We start from the raw sequence: 24,856 nt of genomic DNA, 5'->3' as shown, positions 1-24,856 counted from the left end.
CCTCTCTAGCCAGCTACCTGACCCCTGTGTGGAAGGGGAGGGGGTTCTTCCCCTTAAAGAAAAACAGAAACACTGTTATTCTTCCAATTATTTTATTAATATTATTATTATCATCATCATCATCATCAGTTTTCAAAAATATAAATAGGTGCACGGAACTCTGGTGTCCTGCACGGTCCCGGGCGTGGTGCCCCGTCCCTGGGGCAAGGGCCCCCCGCCCCGCTGTGCCAGTGGCCAAGATGGCAAGACGGCAGCGAGAGGAAACCAGAGACACTGTCCGGAGGGGGAAACCAGAGGAAAAAGCCCTGAGGACCATCCTTTGTATTTCCCTTCCAATTCTCTCCTTCCCTCTCGCTCCCCATGCACCTCCTACCCCCCATTCCCGTCCCTGCCCCCTGCACCCCATTTCCCTCACTCACAGACCCATCCCCCCACCCCCTCCTTCACTTCCAGTACATTCATCTCCAGTTCACAACCAGTTCTCCGGTCCCACCTCCTCCCCTGTCTCTCCTCCCACTCATACCGGAGATTAAATAACAAATAATTACATTGCTCTTGGGTAAAATCAGGAAACAAAAAATAATCTTCTTTATTTAACTTAACCCCTCCCCTTTGCCCCTCCTCCCTGGCCCCCTGCCCCACCTCCCCCAAAAGGCACAACAAGAAATTGAATAAAAGTCCCCAGTCTCAGACGGTAGGTCAGACCACGTGGCTGGAAGCTAATTGGCTTTTCTTTAGTGTTTTGGAAAAATAAAATCTTATTTATGTAGGGTGATTTTTTTTTTTTGGTATATACACAAGGTCGGGGGTTTATTTTTTCCTCTTTAATATAATTCCTTATATGACAAAAAGCAAGAAGAAGAAGAAGAAGACATTGGCTCTGTGAAATACGTCGTCGGTTCTCGAAAAGGTCTCTGGGCTCATTCTGTCCTGTGGAGGGCATCTGAGAGTTCTTGCCTAATGGGCAGAGCTGTGACGGGGCCGGGGGCTCCGCTTTTGTAGTCTGCGCTTGTAGGTCGTGGCTGTGAGGGGGACAAGGAGAGAAAATGGAAGCCGGTGAGCCCCTGAGGAGGGAAAAGGAGCCAGAGGCTGGGCTCCTTCAACTCCCCGACTCGATGACCAGCTTCTGTTGTGGAGAAAACACCCTGTTGGAAGCTTTTTCCCCTTGGTCTTCTGCCACTTTTTTTATGATATGTGTAAAGAGCCTACTTTGTGCCAGGCACTGTACTAAGCGGTGGGGTAGGTGAAACTAATCGAGATGGACACAGTCCACCTCCCACATGGGGTTTAATCCCCATTTTACAGATGGGGGAACTGAGGCCCAGAGAAGTTGTGACTTACCCAAGGTCACACAGCAGACAAGTGACAGAGTCGGGGATTAGAACCCAGGCCCTTCCAACTCTCAGGCCTGTGCTCTCTCCACTAGGTTATGCTGCTTCTCACTTCCCACACTCACTTCTCAGGCTCACTTCCCAAACTTAATCCCAATCCAGCTCTGTTTGGATACAGATCTCCCCCTGAGGCCGAGTCCTCAGGACTCCAAAAATTCTTTCTGTGGGGAAAGAGGAGGCAGGCCCAGTCTCTGATCCTAATTCTGGAGCGGGGAGGTGGCTGGGGGGCTCGTGTCACCTCAGAACCCCTGCCTCGTCCAAGTACTAATAGTAACCGTGGCACAGGTTAAGTGCTTACTGTGTGTCCAGCGCTGTGTTAAGCACTGAGGTGGATAGTCAATAAGCAGATTAGACACAGTCTTTTTCCCACATGGGACTCCCAGCCTAAGAATGTAGGAGAAAGGATATTTTATCCGCATTTCGCAGCTGAGGAAAATTAGTCATAGAGAAGTTAAGTGACACAGAGGCCAAGTCTACAATCCAGGACTCTTAATACCCAGTGCTGCGCTCTTTCTACTAGATCCATGTTGTTTCTCAGGCTATTATATCCCCTCTGTCTTCATCAGTCTTCAAAATGGAGGCCAACAGAGCCCACCAATGGTGGTTGGGGAGGAGAGGAGGAAGACTCCCTTCCCTTCCCCCTAGTCTGGGGATATTTCTGGGAGAAACAAAAGTCTGATGTAAACTCTTGGGAAGCTAATTGACGGAGTGAGGAGGGGGCTAAGTTGTTGCCTAGGAAACCAATCCCCTGCTTCTGTGTCTGATCATTTCTCCCATAATGCACTGTTTCCAGCTTGGAGTGGGGGCTTCTTGGGGGCCGGGAGAGGACTCCTCCCTCTTCCTCCACCATTGGCAAATGTTTAGCGATTATCCTATTCCTTTTCCTCATTTCCGGGCTGCTCCTATTCCTTTGTTTTGCTAAAATAAATCCTTTAAGAGGCTTAAAAAATTATGTTCCAGTTTCCCTCCCTCAGGGAGTCCCACCAAAAGCTTCTCCTATCCAGTAACTGGGGGTTTCCAGATCCTCAGAGGGAGAGGGGAAGGGAGAGAGATAAGATTAGCCTTTTTTTCAGAGTCCAGCTGTCTCTCCTCCAAGTGGAGCACCAGGAGAGGGGGGAGAGGGGAGGTGAAGAAGGCCGGAGAAGAGAGCCGACTTACGGTCAAGGCAGGCTATCCGGGGCTCTTCCCACTGCCCGCTGGGCTGGCACCGGATTGTGGGCAAATGGCGCTGGAGGAAGCCCTCGTCGCACTGGTATCGCACGAGTGAGTTGATCTCATACCGCTCTTTCTTTGGCCCCAAAGTCCGGGCGTTCAGGACCGTGGGGGGATCCCTGCAGGCCACTGCGGGGGAAGGAGGCAAAAACCGTAAAGGAGGAGGAACCAACAGCATATGACTTTCATGGGGAACCTCTGGGGAAACAAAATGCACCTGCTGGGTTGAGGTGAAGGAGGAGCAGCTGCTGTATTCATGTGCTAAGTCATTTAACCAATCATTCAATCAATCATATTCATTGAGTGCTTAGTTTGGGCAGAGCACTGCACTGGGAGAGTACAATACAACAATCGTAAGGCTGAGAATCCAGAGTGGGGGCATTCTGGACGATCAAAATATAATGATGGTATTTGTTCAGTGCTTACTAGGAGCCAAGCATTGCCCTAACCACTGGGATAGATGTAGTGTAATCAGATCGAACACAGTCCCTGTCCCACCTGGGGCTCACAGTATAAAGGGGAGGGAGAATGGATATTTCGTCCCCATTTTGCAGATGAAGAAACTGAGGCTCAGATAAGTGAAGTGACTTGCCCAAAGTCGCACAGCAGACAAGTGGCAGATATGAGACCCAGGTCTCCTGATTTCCAGGGTTGAGCTCTTTCCAATAGGTCATGCGGCTTCTCTGTGTGAGGATGAGGGACAGCAACCATTGGACACCATCGTATCAGCCCTCGGGGGCAACCCCTGGGCACACAGGGCCAGAAGAAATGGGCTCTATTAACCCCACGACAGGCCTGAATGGGGTCAGCAGTGCAATAATAATGATAATCATAATGATATTTGTTAAGTGTTTACTCTGTGCCAGGCACTGTATTAAGTGTGCCAGGCACTGTATTAAGTGCTGGGGTAGATATGAGGTAATTGGGTTGGACACAGTCCCTGTCCCACACAGGGCTCACCGACTTAATTCCTATTTTCTAGATGAGGGAACTGAGGCTCAGAGATGTTAAGTGACTTGCCCAAGGTCACATGGCAGATAAGTGGCAGAGCCGGGTGCGAACTAGGGCCTACCAGGGAAGACCAGGCATCTGGCTTAAAAAGGAAGGAAAGGAACCAGAGGGGACTGGGAGGGTGGGGACTTGCAGCCCCCGGGGTTGGGTAGAGGGGCAGGTGTTTATCTAGGAGGCGCGAGCTCTAATCGGCCCTTGGAGGGAGCCTCACTTCCCGGAGTGGCAGGGCTCAGGGACTGGTCAACTGCTTCCTGCTCCATTCCCAGAGGCTGGGCAGTCTGGAGTTGGGGAAGAGTGAGGGGATCCCCAGCTGGGTGGGATTTTTAAAAAATCTTGGACCCACGGGAAGGGAGATACACCACCCCTACTATGGAGAAGAATCTCAGTTGGAAGTAGTTTTCCTTCTCCTGACACTCTTGTCTAGGTGCGATGCCTGTAGGCTTTGCCATCTACATCTACTACTTACTACTACTGATTTATATTTGTGTTAGTTCACTTTATCAATCATATTTATCTATTGAGAACTTACCGTGTGCAGAGCACTGTACTAAGCACTTAGGATATAACATATGCCAATATAACGGAGTTGGTAGACACATTCCCTGTCTACAGTGAGCTTACAGTCTCCTTCTAAAAATGATTACTACTACTAGCAACTACTGCTATTACCACTAAACAACATACAGAGACCCCCCCCCCGGGGCACACAGACACACACCCAGGCACATCCACACCCCCACACAATACAGAAACACATTATACAGACACATGGACAAGTCCACAGTCACTCCCCAGTCCTGGGGCTTCTGAGGGAAGACCTGGCTCACCTGTGCCCTTTTTACACGTGAAAGGCAGGTGATAGTTGCAGGGGACGTCATTCCACTCTCCCTTCTCGTGCCAGATCATGACCACGCAGTCCTCCCCCGTGGCAAAGAAGTTGTCAGGCTGGTTGGGTCTCCAGTTCTCAAATTGCTGGGGTCAGCGGTGGTGGGGGAGAAGGAGAGGAGGGGCCAGAGTGAGGAGAGGAGGAGTCTGATTTCTCTTTCCTCCTTCCCCCTCCAATCCAGCCCCCAAAAGAGCTCACCCTGTCTGTCCCCTGCTCCATTTTCCCCCAACTCTTGCTCCTTCCCCTTCTCTTTCCCCACCTCTTGCCCTTCTTTGGTGACCTGGACTTGGCAGAGGCTGCTGGGAACCCACCAGGCACTGTCTTGGGATGCGGGATATGTAACAGTGTTCCTTCTTGGGAGATCTCAAAACGCCTGCCGCCCCCAACTTCCCATCCATTCAGGAGATGGGATAAACTGAGGCTTGAAGTCGAGCTTCGACTTACCTAGGATGACCTACTGGATCCAGGCGAAGTACCCACCCCCACCCTTGTTCCTGGGACAGTACTCACCAGAGTGTTCCCGTCTGACCAGCGGAAATCGTGTTCAATGGTCCTGTCATTGAGACCGATCCATTGGTAGTCCTGAGCGTTGTCTGAAGGAGGAAAGAGAGAGGTTTGAGGAGTTGGCTTAGCCCTCGGGGGTGTTCCCCATAAATTGGTCCAGCGGATTCTCTGTTGGGCATGGTGGAGTTACTGGAGGCCACTCAAGTGGCCACTCAATTTACCCAAATGTCACCCTGCTACAATGGCACAGGGGAGTGATACACAATAATAGTGACTCTTCACATTTTATAGAGTGCTTTAATTTATCCAAAGCGTTCTCACAGGAGTTATCACATTTTGACATCTTTGAGAGGGAGAGAAAGCCACCCTCTAGTAGCCCCATCTTGCAGATGAGGAAACTCAAGCCCAGAGAGGTTAAGGGTGTGGCTTGAGTTTTTACAGCAGGTAAGTGAGAGAGAGGGGCCTGGAACCCAATTCTCAATCGATCAATAGTATTTGTGGAGCACTTACTATGTTCAGAGCACTATACTAAGCACCGGGAGGTTTACAATACAACAGTTAGAAGACATGTTCCCCACCCACAGTGAGCTTACAGTCTAGAGGAAGAAATAGACATTAATATAAATAAATAAATACATTTCAGATATACAGACATTAATACAAATGCCTGATGCCCAGACCAGGCTCTTTTCAACGGGCCACACTGTAGGTGCTGGGATGGTTTCCTGAGCTGGGGACTCCCCATTTCTCAAAAAACATCAGCAGTTAACCAGTTAACCATAACTGGCATTTGTTAAGCTCTTAGTAGGTGTTAGGTCAGATATACAGTTCCTCTCCACATCAAGCAGAAACACCTTACTGTCTTTAAAGCACTCAGTAGCTCTCTCCCTGCTATTTATCCACTCCCTTCTCCCTCGATACCCCAGCTCACACTCTTCGCCCCTCTCAAGCTAACTTTCTCACTGTGCCTCATTCTCATCTCTCCCACTTCAAATCTGTCAGACTACGGTTCTCCTCATCGTCAAAGCTCATCTGAGATCATGCCTTCTCCAGAAGGCCTTCCTGATTCATTTCTTTTCTTCTCTGGTTCTATTTCCCCCTCAGCATTTCTGAGGCAGTCATGCACTTGGGTATGCCCAACCATTGAGGGCACTTCTGTCCATATAATAATTAATAATAATAATTGTGGTATTTGTTAAGCACTTACTATGTGCTATATACTGTACTAAGCATTGGGGTAGATACAAGGCATTCAGATAGGACATAATCTCTGTCCCACATTGAGCTCACAGTAGGAGAGAGTAAGACTTAATCTCCATTTTACAGGAGATGAAACCGAGGTAAAGAGAAGGTAAGTGACTTGCCCAAGGTCACACAGCAAACAATTGGCAGAGCCGCCATTAGAACCCAGTTCCTCCGACTCCCAGGCCCGTGCTCTCGCCACTAGGCACGCTGCTTCCCATGCTGTCCATAAGTTACACACCCTATAACTTCACCATATCCATTTTCCTTCTTTCTCCTACCTGTAAATCAGGGTAATGTCTATCTCGTCTGCTATATTGTAAGCGTCCCGAGGGCAGGGATCGTGTCTACTTATTCTATTGTATTCTCCCCAAGTGCTTAGCATAGCGCTCTGCAATCTGCAGGTACCAGATGTATATTATTAATTGATTGTTTAGGGGAAGGAAACCCAAGGATTCTGGGCTGTGCTGAGGTGGGCCAGGAAGCTCCCTTCCCAGCCTCCAAGAAGTCACCTACCTCCAATTAATTTATTACAGTATTTGCTAAATGCTTACTATAGGTGAAGGACTGTACTAAGTACTGGGGTAGATGCAAGATAGGCCGGATAGTGCCTGTCCCGGATGGGGCTCCTGCTCTAAAGGGGAGGGAGGTCAGGTTTTGAATCCTCACTTTACAGATGAGGGAACTGAGGCACAGAGAAGTTAAGTGACTTGCCCAAGTGCCCATAGCAGACAAGTGGCAGAGCCGGCTTAGGGCCCAGGTCTTCTATCGCCCAGGGCTTTGTTCTTTCCTCTAGGCCATGCTGCTTTGCCCCAGAAGAAACTCTCCAGTCTCTGGTCCCTGTTCCTAATAGATCCTACCATGTGTTCAGTATGCCTGGGGCTGTGGTTCCTGGTTGGGATGAATTTTGCTGTCAGTGGCAGCTTCTTCCAAGACAGAAGCAGTGTGGCTCAGTGGAAGAGCCTGGGCTTCGGAGTCAGAGGTCATGGGTTCGACTCCCGGCTCTGCCACTTGTCAGCTGTGTGACTGTGGGCAAGTCACTTAACTTCTCTGGGCCTCAGTTACCTCCTCTGTAAAATGGGGATTAACTGTGAGCCTCACGTGGGACAACCTGATTACCCTGTATCTACCCCAGTGCTTAGAACAGTGCTCTGCACATAGTAAGCGTTTAACAAATACCAACAAATACCAACATTATACAGAGAGTCTAGACTGTGAGCCCTCTGCAGGGCAGGGACTCTTTCCTACCTGATTAACTTGTATCTCCCCAAGCACTTAGAACAGTGCCTGGTACAGAGTAAGCTCTTAACAAATACCATAATAATGATAATTTGAAAAAAAAACCATTCCCCACCTAAGTTCCCCTCCGTTCCCCCAGCCCCCATCACTCACTGTTGACGAACTCCTGCTCCTCAGGGGTAACGATGCTGCTCAGGTGGGATTGGTGCTCCCGGCACCGGCTCTCCGCATCCACCCAGGTCTCCCGGTCGGTGAAGTGCCGGTAGCAGTGTCCCTGGAACTTGGTCCAGCCCTCCTCGCAGGTGACCTGGTCTGAAACATAGGGTGGGAATGTGAGCGGTGATAGCCATGCTGGGAGGGTCGGGGGGCTTCTGGGCTTAAACGGAGGGGCCGCCCTGGTCAGTGTTTCTCCTCCCCCTGGGCCCCAGGCCTAGGGGGAGCCAAGAGGTTGGGGAGACACCTGGGCTTCTGGCAGCTATAGCCAGGCCTTTCCCTGCTCTGACCACAGTGGTGGGCTGGTCATCCTCCTTGACTGAAGTGTTGCTGGACCCCTCGATCTCTGTCCCCGAACCTCTCCCTCCCCTCAGCTGAAGCCCGGAGTGTTGAGCTCCCTTGAGGAGAACGGGCACTGGGAGAAGTCAGAGGTCGGGGTGGTTGAATTCTCAGGGTCTGGGCACCCAGTGGACAGGGAAGGGGCAGGAAGGAAGAAGGGGGATCGGCATGGCCGTGATCATTATGGGGCCTTTCAACAGAGAGCAGAGCACTAGGAAGAGGGCTTAGCACCTGAAGAGACTGGGTTCCAGGAAGCCGGCTTCAACTCCCTCAGCCCCTCCGCCATTCCTGCAATGGAGGCGGCAAGAGATGCTGTGGTTCATCCTTTAATGGTGTCCTAACTGCCCTGACCTCGAACCTTAGACTAGTCAGGCCTATGGGGAAGGAGGGATCTTGTTCTGGGAATCTGGGGGTGATGCTTTAAAGAGTCATCTTCTTCCCCCGGCCACAGCCTCCCTCCCGCCCTGGGAGGGAATCCTCTCCAAAATATCCCAGAGAATGGGGGAAGGCTGCGGCCTTATTCTGGGAGATCTGGGGGCAGTTTAAAATGGAAGTTGGAGATTAGGAGATCTCAGGGGGATGCAGAGGCAGTCTGGAAAGCAGAAAGGGAGGACATCAGGAGATGTGACGCAGAGATCCACACCTCACAGCTGAAAAGGCCCAGGGGTAGCTGGGAATAAAGGAGAAGAGTCGATCCTCCTGATTCCCCCTGCAGTCATCAAGGCCAGGGGATCCTGTTGTCTAGAGACAAGGAGAGGCCCTGACGGGAGGTGGATGGGGAGAAGCAGGATCAGTAGCTCACCTCTGTGGTTCCCAAGCAGGTCCCAGCCCTGCCAAGAGAAGCTTGCTAACTGGTCTGGTGGAGCTGGATGGAGGACTGGAGGGAGGGCTGGAGAGAAGACCAGAGGGAGGGCCAGAGGGAGGCCGGAGGGAAAGTCGGGGGAAGGGTTGGAGGGAAGGCCGGAGGGAGGACCAGAGTGAGGCCGGAGGGAGGCCGGAGAGAAGACTAGAGGGAGGGTCCGAGGGAAGACTGGAGGGAGGGCAGGAGAGAGGGTCAAAGGGAGGATTTGAGGGAAGGCCAGATGGAGAGCCGGAGGGAGGGTATGAGGGAAGGCCAGAGAGAGGGCCAGAGAGTGGGCTGGAGGGAAGGCTGGGGGGCCTTGGAGGGGTTGGGGAGCAGAAATCAGGAGAGGGTGACCCTTCAGACTGCCCCTTGTGAGGCTGGGAAGAGGAGAGCCAGCAGCACAGCCAAGGAAGTGTCTGAAGAAGCGTCCAGTGGACATCCCGCAGCCGGGGCACAGTGCCCCATGATTCAGCCTGACCTTCAGGTCTGGGCTGAGAAGCCTGCTGAATTGTCTCCGTTATGAGGGGCGGAGCCCACTGGGAGCCCACTGCCAAGGCAGGAGATGCTTATCCTTCCTGCTGGTGCCCTCCTCTCCTCTCCCCTGCCAATCCATCTTCCTCCTATCAGAGCTCTTCTCCCACCCTCCCACTGGTGTCCACCTCCCACCAGTGCCCAGTCTCTTCCTCCCTCCCAGTAGTGTCCACCTCCCCCCAGTGCCCCTTCTCTTCTTCCCTTCCACTGCTGTCCACCATCCTCCAGAGCCCTTCTCCTTCCCTCCCTTCATCTCTCCCTCCCAGTGATGTCCATCTCCCACCAGTGCCCCTTAACTCCCACCCACTGGTGTCCACCTCCCTCCCAGAATTGCTCCCTTCCCTCCTACCGTTTCCCCATCCCTCTCACTAGTGCCCTCCTCTCTGACTCAGCGGTGTCCACCATTCAGCCAGTGCCCCCTCCTGCTCACCCAGGGGTGTTCACTTCCCTTTTCCCAGTGCCCCCTCCCGCTCACCCACTTGTTTCCATTTCTCTGTCACCAGTGTCCCCCTCCTTCCCACTGGTGTTCCCCTCCCTCCCTCCTTTCCTCCCTTCCTCTCTCCCTCCCTCACATTGGTGTCCACCTTCCTTCTTCCCCCTGGTGTTTAACTGCCTCCCTCTGTCGTCTCCCTCCCTCCCACTGATTTCCCCTCTCTGTAGGTTTTCCCTTCCTTCCTGCATCTGACAGTGCCCCTGCCTCCCTGGGAGAAGTTTCCTGATGCTACTCCTCTTTCCAGAGGAGAGCCACAGCATCAGGTTCCAAGGAATATGACCTGGCGGGGTCTGAGCCTGCTTCCTGCAGGACCTTCTCACCTCACTGGCTCCTCATGCCAGGGGGTCGGGTCCAGGGAACAGTGGTCATGGACTGAGCCCCAAGGCACACAACGGGGCTTGTCTATGGGACTCAGTCCTGGCTGCTGGGGTAGAACTCGATGAGGGGGAAGGGAGGAGAGGGTCCTAGTTCTTTTGGTTCTCCTAGGGGTCACTGTCGGTTCCATGGTCCAGCCCCACCCCTCCCATTGTCTTTCTCCCAGCCAACCCTATCCATGGTTGTGAGAGGGGATCTTGCCAGCCCACAGCCAAGGACAAGCTGACTCCAGGCAGCTCCTGACACCTGGGGCTCAGAGGAGCCTGACTGCTTCACCCCCTCAACCCTGAGCTCTGTGATCGGAGGGTGATACTGGAGGAGAGAGTGAGGGTGAGGCAGCCTGGAACAGGAGCCACCATCCTCGCCCAAGTCCTGGGACTGAAAGCAGAGAGCTCAGCTCCCCCAGGGATACCAAGCCTGGGGGGTTTGTTCTGTCCATGGGCACCGAAAGAAGGGGTGGGCTCCTACAGCTGCAGGAGAGTCTAGGAGGTGGAATGCCAGTAATGCGTCCCTGGGTGGCTGGGCCCACTGGGGCTGCCCTAGCACATCGTCCCCCACCCTGCCCCTGGAGGCTCACACAAGAAAATGTCACTTTCCAACCAGACCTGAGTACACGTGTCCCCACCTTGGTGATTTCCAGGGAGTGCCAGGGATCGGCAGTCCTGGGGACCCCACTTCCTCTCCTGCATCTGTGCTCGCTGGCCCCTCAGGAAGAGGGTGTTCTAGCTCAACAGCAGGGGAGAAGATGAGGTGCTCAGCAATGCCTGTCCAGAGTGGACTGCTGCCAGCAGGAGGGCAGTCCATCAGGGGTGAGGCCCTGTGGTCCAAAGCCCAAGGGCAGCTGGGGACAGAGGCGAGGGAAGGAGAGCGAGACTGGGCAAAGGGGGGTGGCGGGAGTCAAGGGGGAGAGATTAGTAACGTTAGCTGAAGCCGGTGCTCTCGTACCGATCTCGCACAGGTCCCCTCCGTAGCTGGGAAGGCATAAACACGTGAAACAGTTGATGCCGTCCAGGCAGGTGGCTCCATTCAGACAGGGACTTGAGTGGCACTCGTCCGTGTCTGCAAGAGATCAAGGGCGGCTGTTAGGACCCCGGGCGGGCAAATCCATCGAACGGAGAACTCCATGCCCCGGTGGTCCAGGAGAAGAAGGCTTGCTGCTGTGCAGGAGAGCGGAAGGGGCTCAGGTCTCTTTGATCCCTAAGGACTGTGGTGGCGGCCATTGCTGCTGCTGCTGCTGCTGCTGCGGCACTGACTCCAGTCTCCAGGCAAATGCGTCAGGACTGGGCCCAGGAGTTCACGGGGTCAAAGTCCTGTGCTGTCCAGTTGCCCTGCCCGGAGGTCAGGTTTTCACAGGCGTTTTCCCCTGCTGCTCCATTTCCACCAGTGGGCCCTGTTGCTCAGGCTGAGCCCATTGTGCCTTCCAGACAAGGGCTGGATGCTGGGATGGACGAATCCAGATCCCTAGCCGGGGGCCAACTCCCTCTAATGGATAATGCCTTGGAGTTGTCGTGGACCTTTCCGGCTGAGGCATTCCCTGCATTTCTGAGAATTGCCCCCAGGAAGCACCAGGACCATCCTTCTCTGGAATGGAAGATCTATCCAAGACTTTGGATGGCCTCTCAAGGAGGGACAGTAGAACAAGAAGGCAGAATCCAATAGGCTCTAACCTCACCACTGTCCCCTCACCCCCTGCTCAATATGCAGAAGAAAGTGGACACCCTAAATTAAGCAGTTCCCCACAAAAAGAGCCCCAGGGTGGGGCAGGAGAGAAACATGGCCCACACCCCAGCTTGTCATCGGGGATTACCTAGAAGATTTTTGTCCTGGCTTCCCCAATCTTTCTCTTGGGATCTTGGTTTGGACAGTCCATTAACTCTGCCACTCGCCCATTCCTCTTGAGTAGACTCCACCTCTTGGTTCTTCTGTACTCAGAGTAGGCCTGGCTGAGAACTTTTTGGCACTGAAGCAGAAGACCCAGTAGGCTGGTGGCCCCTGGGAGAGTTAAGAAGGTGGCATCGGACCAGACAGAAAATGAATCACACTGGCTGTCCCTTTCTACGACCCATGGAAGCCCTAAAGGCAGACCAAGATTTCTTCTCTGTTGTAGATTCGGCCCTTAACTTCACCCCAAGGCAGTCTCCAAGGTGTTGGCATTCTCTGGGAGTCCCCGATTCCGTCCAGCACAGGGACGTAGAAAAGCAGAGACTCAGTTTCTCACCAGAAGGGTGTCTCTGGAAGGGACCCGCCTCCCTGCTCCACGGCTCCCAGTCACCTAAGTTAGCCATCTTGGAACCTGCTTCATCACCGGCCCGTGGAGGCTGCCTACCCGGGCGGCTCTCTTCCAATTTGCTGACAGGCCGTGGGGCCGGATCAGGGACATCCATCTACCCGCTGCCCAATCAATGTTGGGAATGGCTCCTGCTCCTGTTGGCGTCTTTTGTCTTCCATCCAAGCCGGAAAACAAACGGAGCAGAAGTCAAGAAACCTGGTGATCAAGGGCCTGTCCTTAGGCCCCAGACAGTCTTCGTGGGTGTGATGGTGACGCCTTCAGTGGCCGCGGAGATCCATTCCTCCTTCTTCCCTTCCAGTGCTCAGTACCGGGCTCTGCACACAGTAAGCGCTTGAGGAATACCATCGATAAGCGCTTGAGGAATACCATCGATCGATGGATTGAACCGTCTCACTCCACCCTCAGAGCAGCTCTCCTGAAGTTCCAGAAGCCAGGCCTTCCTCCAACCGAAGCTCTGAATCCCGGTCCAACCACCACCCTCCCCCTCACCCCCCCTCAAAAAGCGAAACTACAAATGCATGGAGGGATGGACTAAGATCCCAGCATGCACTAGGATTCCCAGCAAGCGCTAGGAGTCCCAGCAGCAGCAGGAGCAGCAGCAGTAGGTGGCGCCGATCTGCGAGGCTGGCGGCAGGGAGGGAGGAAGGGGCTCGCTCACCTGAACAGGTAGGCGCAAGCTTTCCTTCATCCATTAGCGTCTATTAGGTGGAAGGGGGAAAAGCATGCCAGTGGCAGTGGGGGTGAAGCATACGAAGGAGCTAAAGCGGGGGTTTGGCGGGTGGGGAATCACTCTGGGTGTGTACCTGGGTGACTCGAAACAAACACCGGGAGTCCAAATCTGAGCACTCTGGGGGATGCGTTCAGGGGAGTGAGGGAGGGAGAGAGGAAGAAGGTAGGCTCACCCCCGGATCGGGGGACGCCGGGACCGGGGGGACCCCAGATGTGTCTAACGGAGGTATGAGGGCCAGAAGTGGCCATCACGTAATTGCCCGCCACATCTGGAGGTCTGACTTGTCTGTGGGAATGTGTCTTTTCTCACATTCCTTCGACTGATCTGTCGACTGATGCCTGCTCGTCTTCCCCGTTAGGCTGTAAACTCCGTGGAGGCAGAGAATACGTCATTTTATTAAGCTCTTACTCTGTGTCAGTATCTACACTAAGTGCTGGGGCAGATACAAGATAATTGGATTGGATCCAATCCCTGTCCCAGAGAGGGTTCCCGGTCTGACTCCTCATTTTTCGGAGGAGGTCACCGAGGCTCGGAGAGGTGAAATGACTTGCCCAAAGTCACACAGCAGACAAGTGGCAAAGTCAGGATTAGAACCCAGGTCCTCTGACTCCCAAGCCCAGGCTCTTTCCACTAGGCCAGGCTGCTTCTCTTCTCTGTTTGGCCTGTCCCCAAGGTGGCCGGTACTGAGTTCTGCACACGATAGAAAATCCTGTTTTTGTTGTTATTGATGATGATGTTGGTGATGATAGGGCTATTGGGAGTCATGGGTTTAGTGTGTGTCAATGTGCATCAAGTGTGTCAGTTTACATCAAACCAGTGGTCTCTTTCTGTTACCAGTTCCAGCTCTCTGTTCAAGCAAACGTTCTTCCTGTCTTCCACTTACCATTCCTTACCTCTGAACCATCATTTGCACCATTTCCCTTACTGGAATGTCCTTCCTCCTCTTCAGCATTCCAATGAAAATCCACTTCCTCCAAGAGGCCTTCCTGGATTAACCCCCTTTTGTCCTTGGCTATATCCATTCCAGCTCTACTCACACGTAGCTATCAGTGCAGTAAACATATTTGTGACATTATTTTTGATGCCATATGCGTCAGGTATTTCATTTTGTATTTAACTGCATTTGTGCTGGCCCTGCCTCCCCCTTTGACTGTAGAGAAGCAGGTTGGCCTAAAAAAGCATGGAAAAAGCAGGGGCCTGGGAGTCATGGGATGAGGGATCAACTCCCAGTTCTGCCACTTGTCAGCTGTGTGACCTTGGGCAAGTCACTTAACTTCTCTGTGCCTCAGTTACCTCATCTGAAAAATGGGAATTAAGACTGTGAGCCCTCTTTGAGACAGACACCGTGTTCTACCCTATTATCTTATATCAACCCCAATGCTTAGTATAGTGCCTGGCACATAGTAAGTGCTTAAAAAAGTACCATAAAAAATTATCTGTGGGCAGAGAACATGTGTTGCTGTTTCTTTGGAATTCTTGACTGATGCTAATCAGCCAGAAAGATGAAAAAAGGAGAAATTACATCTTAACATCCCAGAGCCCAAGTTCTCTTTGCCATGACATTCCTGACCAGAGGAGATGGAGAAATAGGCAGTTCATTCTGAATCCATCAGAACCCAGTTTACAGCACAAGTGTCAAGAAACACTGATAGTATGGGCTTGGCTTCTTCAGCAGGTGATCGAGACAATCGTCCCAGACCACGTTATAGGTTCGAATCTTATCTGGGCCCCTGGCTTGCAGTGAGATGGTGAGCCAGTCCCTGAACCAGAGTTCCGTGGCTCAGTTTTCTTTTCTGCATAAGGCAGCAGCTTGAGTCCCCTCTCACCTGCCTGTCCTCCAGGATTAAGAGAAGAGTGGGCCCATTGTTGCTGATGACATTTCTTCCCTCAAATAGAATGGCTGAGGGATTCAGCCTGACTGGGGGAGAGAAATGCCCAGAGATTATGTGGGCAGGGCTGTCTGGTTGAAGGCAGAGTGACTCCAGTCTGCCTGCCAATAGAGAAATAACTGACCAGGGACAAGGGGTCAGGGTGGGCTTTGGGAGGGCTGCTGGGACTAGCTGTAAAGAACACCTCAGCTTCTTGAGATACTCAGAAAAGAGGCTTCCTTTAGCTAGCCCACCCTCCTAGGCCCACACCTGGCGGAGGCTGGGATCGGAGAGTAAGAGAGAGGGGTTGAGTCTTGAAAGTCATTTTGGGTCTGAAGGGAGGATCCACCATGCTGTGAGCACAGCTCCCGACACACCATCCTGTCTCGTTTTGCCTTGTGGCTGAGACATTTACCTTGACCTGGCCTGCGTTGAGGCATCCGGGGCTTTGGCCAAGCTCATCTGAAAATGAAGCTTGATGCTCACCAGGGACACTTCTTCCAGGAAGCTGAACAGATATCTTTACTGAAGGCTTACTAGGTGCAGAGCACTGTACTAAGCGCTTGGGACAGTACAGTACAACAGAGTTGGAAGATATGTTGCCTGCCCACAATGAGCTTACAGTTTAGATATGACTCCATTCATTTCCCATCAGCCTGACAAAGACAGTAAGATGGTCAAATTGGGTTACGACCTCTACTATTAAAGCACTTAATTTTTTACCCATCTTTCCATTCTTTTTCTCCTTCTTACTGCAAATCATTTTGTGTCCGTCCTCCACATTAGGTGATGAACTTCTTAAGGGTGGATATGTGTGTTTTCCACTTTCACCGTATTCTCCTGAGTGTTCAGCATAGCGCTCTGCCCTTGGTAGACCACAGTCAGTGCTACTGCGGCTGAGGAGGAAGAGAAAGGGCTGGTTTGGCTTCTCCATTTTTAGGATGAGGCACTGAGAGGATGTGGTTTTGCTTACGAGGTCTCAGTGCTGAAACCAGGCCTGGATCTGGATTTCTCCATTAGGCTAGTCCCTGCTCCAGTCCAGGATCCCACAAGGAGGAGGAGGAGGAGCCTGAAACACAGCATTTTTTTTCCTGTGCTGGGAATGCATAGCAATCAGAATGCTGCCCACAGCTATTCCAGTGGGAGGAAGTGAGCGGATCAACCCTTTCTCAGAAAAGAACTCACCTGCATATTGGCTCGCTTAAATCTTCGTCGTTACCTCCTCCATCATCACTTGGATTTGCTCTCCGTAAATGCAATTGATTGATGGATTGATTTATCACAATCATCATCATTACTATCACCATAATCCCCCCAATCATCATCAGCAGCAATATCTCCATCATCTCCATCATTATTACCATTATCACCCATCGCCATCATCACCAACATTGTCATTGATGGCATCCTCATTATTCTCAATCAGTGGTATATTTACTGAGCACTTACTACGTGTGGAGGACTATTCTAAGTGCTTGAGAGAGGACAGTACAACAGAATTAGCAGACATATTTCCACCATCATCCGCTTCATCAGCATCAACATCACCATCCTCATCACTACTGTCGTTATCACCGTCATCCCCACCATCACCATCAATATCACCATCGACTCTCCCATCATCATCATCATCATCACCGTTGTCATCCTCACCATCCTCACCACCATCATGCCCATATCGCACTTATATCGTACGCTCCCCAGAGCTTACTACAGTGCTCCGCATGCAGTAAGTGCTCAATAAATACCACTGATTGATTGATGGACTATCATCACTATCCACATCTACATTGTGATTGTCTTCATTCCAAATCTAACTATTCCCAGAATAGATTTCTCAATTCTCCTTGAGGGCTGACTAATTTACAAAACTCATTGTTCTTCCTCTTCACTGAAATTCAACTGAGAGTGAGTGTATGGCTGAAAAGGCCGAGTGGGACGTTAATATTGAAGAAGAAAATCGAATCAAGAAGGGCGACCTAGGTTTATGGCATTAGGCTTGGGTCCACAATGAAGGTCTACAGAGAAATAGTCTTCAGAGCCTTCCCTGTGCCCAGGGGTTCTGGATCCCACCCCCCACTTCCACACCAGATTCCCTATCTGACTCCTTGAGCCATGTTGGCATTGAAAATGCCTTCTCGGGGCATCAGGCTGGGGTCTAGCCCCTGGGATTTAACCTCTCCCTTCATGGAGCGGCATCTGGATCCCAGCCTGGAACTGGAGCAGGAGAAAAAGGAAGGGGAACTCAAGCCAGAAATAATGTAAAACTGGTCGATTCCCAGCTGTTCCTGCCTTCCTGTGTCAAATCTGTTTTCCATTCCCATCCCATCAGGTGCTTGTTAGCCGTGGCAGGGAGGAATCTGAAACAGAGATCAGAGTCTATATCTAAGGACAGTTTTTCTTGTAATTACAAAGAAATAAGATAATTGGTTAAATTGGAAGCTTCTTTAGGTGTCAAAAATGCTCATTAATCATTTATCAAGGAACTTTCTTGGGTATTCATACAAGAGGTGAGTAATTATTAATTTTTTTTGCAGCCAATTAATTGCAATCTGGACCTCAGAGCGCATTGAGAGAGGTTTTTACTAGTTACTAAGAATATCCCCAGCTATTCTGAGCCTGTGCTCTTAGGACACAGTTAGGATAATGGGGCCTATGACTAACTAGTCAGGCTGATTTAAAAGATTGTAATTTTGAAATTACAGTACTTTTTAAAGGAGTAGCATGACCTAGTGGAAAAAGCCCAGGCTTGGTAGTTAGAGAAGCTGGATTCTAGTCCTGTGTCTACTCTGTGACCTTGAACAAGCCACTTCACTTCTCTGTGCCTCAGTTACCTCACCTGTAAAATGGAGATTAAATCCTACTCTCTTCTACTTAAACTGAGAGCCCGATGGGGAACAGGGACTGTGTCTGACCCGCTTATTTTGTATCTTCCCTAGTGCTTAGAACAGTGCTTGACACATAGTAAACATTCGACAGATATCAGAGCCAAACTAACTCTCTTCCCCTCTTCAAAGCCCTACTGAGAGCTCACCTCCTCCAAGAGGCCTTCCCAGACTGAGCTTCCCCTTTTCCCTCTGCTACCTCTGCTGCCTCTCTGCCCCCCCTTCACCTCTCCTCAGCTAAGGCCCCTTTTCCCCCACTTTCCCTCTGCTCCTCCCCCTCTCCCTTCCCCTCCCCTCAGCACTGTGCTCGTCTGCTCATTTGTATATATTTTTATTACCCTATTTATTTTGTTAATGAGATGAGCATCTCCTTGATTCTATTTATTGCTATTGTTTTTGTCTGTCTGTCTCCCCCGATTAGTCTGTAAGCCCGTCAGTGGGCAGGGATTGTCGCTATCTGTTGCCAAATTGTACATTCCAAGCGCTTAGTACAGTGCTCTGCACATAGTAAGCGCTCAATAAATGCTATTGAATGAATGAATTTCCTTGAGCTACCTTGGTGGGCATAGAAAATGGTCTGGGTTTAGCATATTGGCTGTGTGGAGTTTCCTGCTGGCTTGGGAAAGACACTTGGCTCCCCATAGCTGGCCCCAAGGTACTAGGGTTCTTTCCTGGGTCTGAACTGAAACACAAACAGACAGGCAGACAGACAGATTGACCCTGGCTTTGCCAGCTTCTTCCTCAGAGAGGCCCCGACATTGATTTCCTGACCCTGGAACTGGAATCCCAAAATTTACCATTCATTCATGCTTTGATCCCTCCATTTAGCCCTTCATTTCCATCTCTTTCCTGCCCTGCATGGGTTATGATCCCCCCAGACTTAGGGATCTGAAGACTTAGCAACAGCTCTGGTTCTGCAAAAACTCACTCGCTGGCTGGCAGAGGAAAAGGGGCTCACCTCTCTGGGCTTCACTTGTAAAACAGGGCTAAGGACACCCACCCATCTCCTCAAGCTTTAGAAATGCTAACCAAGAAGCTTGCTGCCAGTTTCCGCCTAAGAGCTGTGGGGATATAAACAGTAATTATGGTATTTTTTTCTGCACTTTTTCTGTGCCAAATACTGAAATAAGTGGTGAAGTAGATACAAGACCATAGGATCAGGCATAATCCCTGTCCTCCATGGGGCTCACAGTTTAAAGGGGATGGAGAACAGGTTTTGAATCTCCATTTTACAGATGAGAAAACTGAGGCCTTGAGAAGTTAAGTGACTTACCCATGGCTACAGAGCAGGCACGTGGTGGAGCAAAGATTAGAACCCGGGTCCACTGACATCCAGTCCCATTTTCTTTCAGCTAGGCCACACCGCTGGCCTATTGCTAGCATCTCTGGAACAGTCAGGGTGGACTGGATTGGTTTTCCCTAGTTTATATATAGATATGTCCAGGGTGTCCAAGGGGGAGAGCATCCTTGGAAATGTAGGCCAGGAGGAGTGGAAAATGGAAGACACATTGTGATCCCGGAATCCAGTCCTGTTGAACTCTTTCCTATCTGATTTTGGCAGGAAATTCAGCTTGGAATTGTGACATTTTCCCCGCCTCTGATGTCTCCCTTCGATTTGGGCCAATTGGAAGCCTCCAGGAGTGTTTGTCAAGTTTCTTCTGACAAATTTGACAGCTCCAGAGTCCACCTGGGGACACTGAAGTCGTCCTCTCCATTGACTAACAGACAGTCCCTGGTTTCTTGCCCATCCTAAGCGTCTCTAATTTGGTTGGCATCTTTTTGTCCTTAGGTCTTTTCCTTCTACCTCTCTGCTATAGCTGTAGCAGCATGGTCTCCTGGGTAAAGCACAAGCCCAGGGCTCAGAAGGACCTGGATTCTAACCCCGCTCTGCCACTTGTCTGCTGTGTGACGTTGGGCAAGTTACTTAAGTTCTCTGGGCCTCAGTTCCCTCATCTGTATAATGGAGATGAATACTGTGAGCCTCACACGGGACACCGACTGATTAGCTCCTCTCTACCCCAGTGATTAGTACAGTGCCTGGACCAAAGTAAGGGCTTAACAAATACCATATAAAAAAGAGGAGGAAGGAGTGAAGGAAGAGGGTAAGGGAGACAACAGGAAATGTTCCATCACTCAGGAAGAGAAAGTGTGAATGGAACCAAAGCTATCAGATAGATGAACATTCCTGAGGGTTAATTAGTCTTTAAAGTGAACAGACCCCCTGACCTGTGTCCCCCCCCACCCTCCCCAAAGGGAAGAATTCACACTCTCCTATCCTATTGTTTAGGGCAGATGGAGAAATACTTCCTCTGGGATAAAAAGGCCAACAAAATTGCTGGCCCCATCCTGAAGGCAGAAAGAACAAATGGAACATATAAAATTTAACTGTTTCCTTTTCTAAAGAGGGAAGGGAGAAACGGAAAAGATAGATGCAGAGTGTCAAATAGACCATTCGCCCACCTGCCCAGACTACATCCAGTGCCTTCACCTCATGGGGAGACACCCTCTGGAAAAAGGGTGTGGAAAAAGCAGCAGAAGCCAGTGGCCCCATTAGGATATATGGTGGTATTCTGGATTTGGAGGGTAGGGGGATGGAATCTCTTGCCGAATTGTACATTCCAACTGCTTAGTACAGTGCTCTGCACATTGTAAGTGCTCAATAAATACCACTGAATGAATGAACACTGGCAAAGACTTCACCTTTTTCAGAGACAGCGGACGTATGGTCAATAAACATTCACCCTCAGAGAAAAATCCTGACTTAGGGCAAGCTCAGTAATTTTCTTGTGGGCAGGGATCATGTCTGCCAACTCTGTTGGATTGAATTGTCCAAAGTGCTTAGTACAGTGCTCTGGACATAGTAAGTGATCAATAAATGCCATCAATGATGATGATGATGACAGGAAAGTTCTAAAAGAACCCTCTACTCCTGACATCACTGAATGATAATAATATTAATAATAGTAGTAATTGTGATATTTGTTAACTGCTTACTATGTGCCAAGCACTGTACTAAGCACTGGGTGATCGGATAAAATTAACAAGATTATTAACAAAATAATCGGTTCCCACATGGAACTCGCAGTCTTTCCAGTTCTCTTCCAGTCTCAGCAACGGGAGGGAGAGTCAAGCAGAGGCCTACCCATTCCATTCCGAGCTTGGGCAGTGGCTAATGAGTGGAAGGCAATCTGCTACAAGTCAAAACTCACCTGTGCTGGGCAGAAGCGGCATGGGAGAGAGTCAAGGGCGGAGACCGAGTTTACTGCGCTGAAGGAGTTAATGGTAAGCTACTTCTGTATTTTTACCAAGAAAACTCTATGGATTCACTACCAGGATGAATACGGATGGAGAGTGGGGCGCTCTGGGAAAGATGTGTCCATGAAGTTGCTATGGGTTAGAGACGACTCGGCAACATAAGACAAGACCTGCTTCTTCCTTACCTGCCCAGTAATCACTTTGCCTCTGAACTCAAAATGGGCAACTGGACACCTAAGCTCTTCCCACCAAACCCTCTCCTAGTCCCATCACACACAAATCCAAGATGTTTTTCATTTTCCCATCTCCCTCAATAGAGACCTCACTCTGTTTCTCCCAGAGTCCAATACGAACCTTCCTCTGTTCAGCAGTGTGTCTCATCGCTCTCGGGAGAGGTTTTCTGTCTTTTCGCCTCACCCTTTTCTGTGGCATCAGATTGAAGCTACCTCCCTTTCCCATCGTGAGATGACCTCCCTCACTTCCCTCAGCACCAGTTGGAAGCTCTTTCTCTGGGCTCTCATGTCCGATTCTGAGTTCTCCCTCTGTCCCTTTGTACCCTCTTCAAAGTTCCTTTGTTTTTGTAATCTCCAAGCCGTCATTACTCTTTATTATTACTAAGCTGTGCCGCTCCTTACGAGTGACTGGCAGTATGTGCCAGGCAGAGTACTAAGTGCTGAGATAAATTCATGATAATCAGGTTGGACTCAGTCCATGTCCCACATGAAACTCACAGTCTTGATCCCTATTTTACAAACGAGAGAACTGAGGCAGAGAAGTTCAGGGACTTGCCCAAGTTACACAGCAGAAAAGTGGCAGAGCCAGGATTTCAGCCCAGGTCCTTCTGACTTGCAGGACTGTGTTCTATTCACTAGGCCATGCTGCTTCTCGCTGTGGGCAGGGAACACGTCTACCAACTCTACTGTGGTGTACTCTTCCAAGTGCTTCGTACAGGCTCTGCACACAGTAAGCGCTCAATAATTATCACTGATTAATTGATAACACTCTGTACTAGCTCAGGACAGAGAGCTTGGGGTGGTACCGAGGCAAGTCGTCTTACGTTGTCGAGTCGTCTAACCATAGACGACTAACCATAGCTTGGGTATCATACTTGGGATGGTACTCACAGAGTCACAGTTCTCTCAGTGGCTTCCAAAAAACCCAGTATGGAGCTCATTCTCTTTCCCAGCCCTCTTAAAACTGTGTGCTCTCTCTCCCTCCTTCCCTGCTCCAACTCCCATCCCAGGATTCAATCGATCAGTCACATTTATTGAGCACTTACCGTGTGCAGAGCCCACAAGGACCTTACAGCCTAAAGCGGGAGGCAGACAACAATATAAATAAATAAATTACCGATACGTACATAAGTGCTGTGGGGCTCAGGGAGGGATGAATAAAGGATGGATCTGAGGATGGAATTGCTTATTTTGCCTTTTTTTCTTTTCTTTCTATTACATCAAGCAGAGAGATCTCTTCTTCCTACCCAGGACCGACTTCTCATTTTACCACTGCCCTCACCCAGTTTTGAGTTCTTCAGTATAGTTGCAGATCTTCCTCCATAACACACACACACACACACACACACACGTTCTGGCAAAAATTATTCATTCAATCATTCAATCATATTTACTCAGCGCTTACTGTGTGCAGAGCACTGTTCTAAGCGCTTGGAAAGTACAATACAGCTATAAAGAGAGACAATCCCTGCCCACAATGGGCTTACAGTCTAGGGGAGGGGAGGCAGACATCCAAACAAGTAAACAGGACTCAATATAAATAAATAGAATAAAAGGTATATATATATATATACATATATATATGTATATACATAAGTACTATGGGGCAGGGAGCGGGAGAAGAGCAAAGGGAATAAATTGAGGTGGCATAGAAGGGAGGGGGAACTGAGGAAAAGGGGGCTTAGTCTGGGAAGGCCTCTTGGAGGAGGTGTGCCGTCATTGGGCTTTGAAGAGGGGAAGAGTGATTGCTTGACAGATTTGAGGAGGGAGCACAATGTAGGCCAGAGGTAGGAGAGATTGAGGCAAAGTGAGAAGGTTAGCACCAGAAGAGTGGAGTGTGCAGTCTGGGTGGTAGAAGGAGAGAAGGGAGGTAGTAAGAGGGGGCACAGTGATAGAGTGCTTTAAAGCCAATAGTGAGGAATTTTTGTTTGAATCAGAGGTTGATAGGCAACCACTGGAGATTTTTGAGGAAGGGGGTGACATGCCCAGCACGTTTCTGTAGAAAGATAATCTGGACAGTGGTAAGAAGTATGGAGAGAAGTGGGCAGAGGCAGGAGGTTGGTAGATCAGAAAGGAGGCTGATGCAGTAATCCACTTGAGACAAGATGAATGACTGTACTACCATGGTAGTGGTTTGGATGAAGAGGAAAGGGCCTATCTTGGCCATCTTGGGATCTTGGGGCCATGGTGATCTTTCGACCCAGAATTCTCATTTAAGACTTCCCGCTGTCACTTCAGAGTCTGCTCTCTTCTCCCCACCCCACCCCGCCCTTCCCAATATAAACCACTTTCCGTTACTAGTCCCAAGGCAGACCTCCCTCACCAGCAGGACAGCTGGTCACCACCAGCGACCTTCAACTCCAATTCTGGGCTCCTAACTTGGAGTGATCTAGGCTCTCAGGAGTGCGACTCTCTCCGTCACTACTCTGCACCAATCTCTTTTCTCATCTTCCCCTCTTTCCCTCCCTTGCTGCCCTCCAAGCACTTTGCTCATTTCCCGGGGATTGGGGGAGGTGGGTGGTAGGGGGCGTCCAGCTCGATCTGGCCAGAAAGGAGCCAAAGCACAAAACCAACCCTGGGTCAGAGCTGGTTCCAGAGTTAAACCCGGATTGGCAGGAGAGGCTGGATGGGGATCACCCCCTTCCTCAGCTCCTCGACCCCCGGGGTGGTCGCTCCTCGATCTGGCCCCACTAGGCTCCCAGTCCTGGTCTCCCGCTCTGATCCTTATCTGGGCTAGGGCACAAACTGGAGGCAGGAAGGGGCTTCATTGCCACCACTTCCTTGGGGGGCCAAGCGCCGAGCGCCCAGCTGGCACTGTGCCCACACTGCCTGGAGCACGGGGCAGGGACTGTGTCAAATCCGATTTGCTCGTATCTACCCCAGTGCTTAGTACAGTGCCTGACACATAGTAAGTGCTTAACAAATGACATCATCATCATCATGCCCACAGGGCGCTGGAGATGGGGCAGCAGGCGGAGAGCTGGGTGGGGAATCCATCCAACTCTCGGGGACTCCAGGGTGGGGGGAGTGCAGGCACAGAGGTGGGGCTGGGCCTCGTACAGGGCTCTGCACACATAGATTGATAGACTGGGGCGGGGGGGCAATGTGGGGGGCGGTGGGGGAGGGAGTGAGCAGGCAGGGAAGTGGGGGTGAGGTGGGGGTGCAGTTCTTTGGTCCCTGTCTGCCCCACCCCCTGCTCCACATTCTGACCCGCCCTCGCCGATTGTCCCCAGATCTCATCCGGATCCTCAACTCTCTGCGCTCGCTGGCCCTACTCACCCTTTGTCTCCCTTAGCGCTACCTCTCACCCAGCCC

General features: G+C 50.8%; 1 protein-coding gene across 2 annotated transcripts in view; it reads right to left on the bottom strand.

Moving 5' to 3' along the window:
* Nucleotides 1–809: 809 nt before the first annotated feature.
* Nucleotides 810–24,856, bottom strand: part of ACAN (aggrecan) — a 76,206-nt gene continuing 52,159 nt past the window's right edge. Inside the window, exons 13-18 of one of the 2 annotated variants that reach the window (XM_029064290.1) lie at nucleotides 11,226–11,339; nucleotides 7,639–7,797; nucleotides 5,011–5,093; nucleotides 4,442–4,586; nucleotides 2,550–2,732; nucleotides 810–1,022 (exon numbers count right to left, since the gene is read on the bottom strand). In XM_029064290.1, coding sequence (XP_028920123.1) covers nucleotides 958–1,022; nucleotides 2,550–2,732; nucleotides 4,442–4,586; nucleotides 5,011–5,093; nucleotides 7,639–7,797; nucleotides 11,226–11,339 — 749 coding nt within the window. In that variant the 3' untranslated portion in view covers nucleotides 810–957. The remainder of the gene's footprint in view (nucleotides 1,023–2,549; nucleotides 2,733–4,441; nucleotides 4,587–5,010; nucleotides 5,094–7,638; nucleotides 7,798–11,225; nucleotides 11,340–24,856) is intronic. The other variant, XM_029064291.1, reaches the window with a different exon arrangement.

Source organism: Ornithorhynchus anatinus, chromosome 5 (genome assembly GCF_004115215.2).
Source record: "Ornithorhynchus anatinus isolate Pmale09 chromosome 5, mOrnAna1.pri.v4, whole genome shotgun sequence".
Taxonomy (NCBI): domain Eukaryota; kingdom Metazoa; phylum Chordata; class Mammalia; order Monotremata; family Ornithorhynchidae; genus Ornithorhynchus; species Ornithorhynchus anatinus.
Note: the sequence above shows the minus strand (reverse complement) of the source record. Positions and strands in the feature narration are given on the sequence as shown.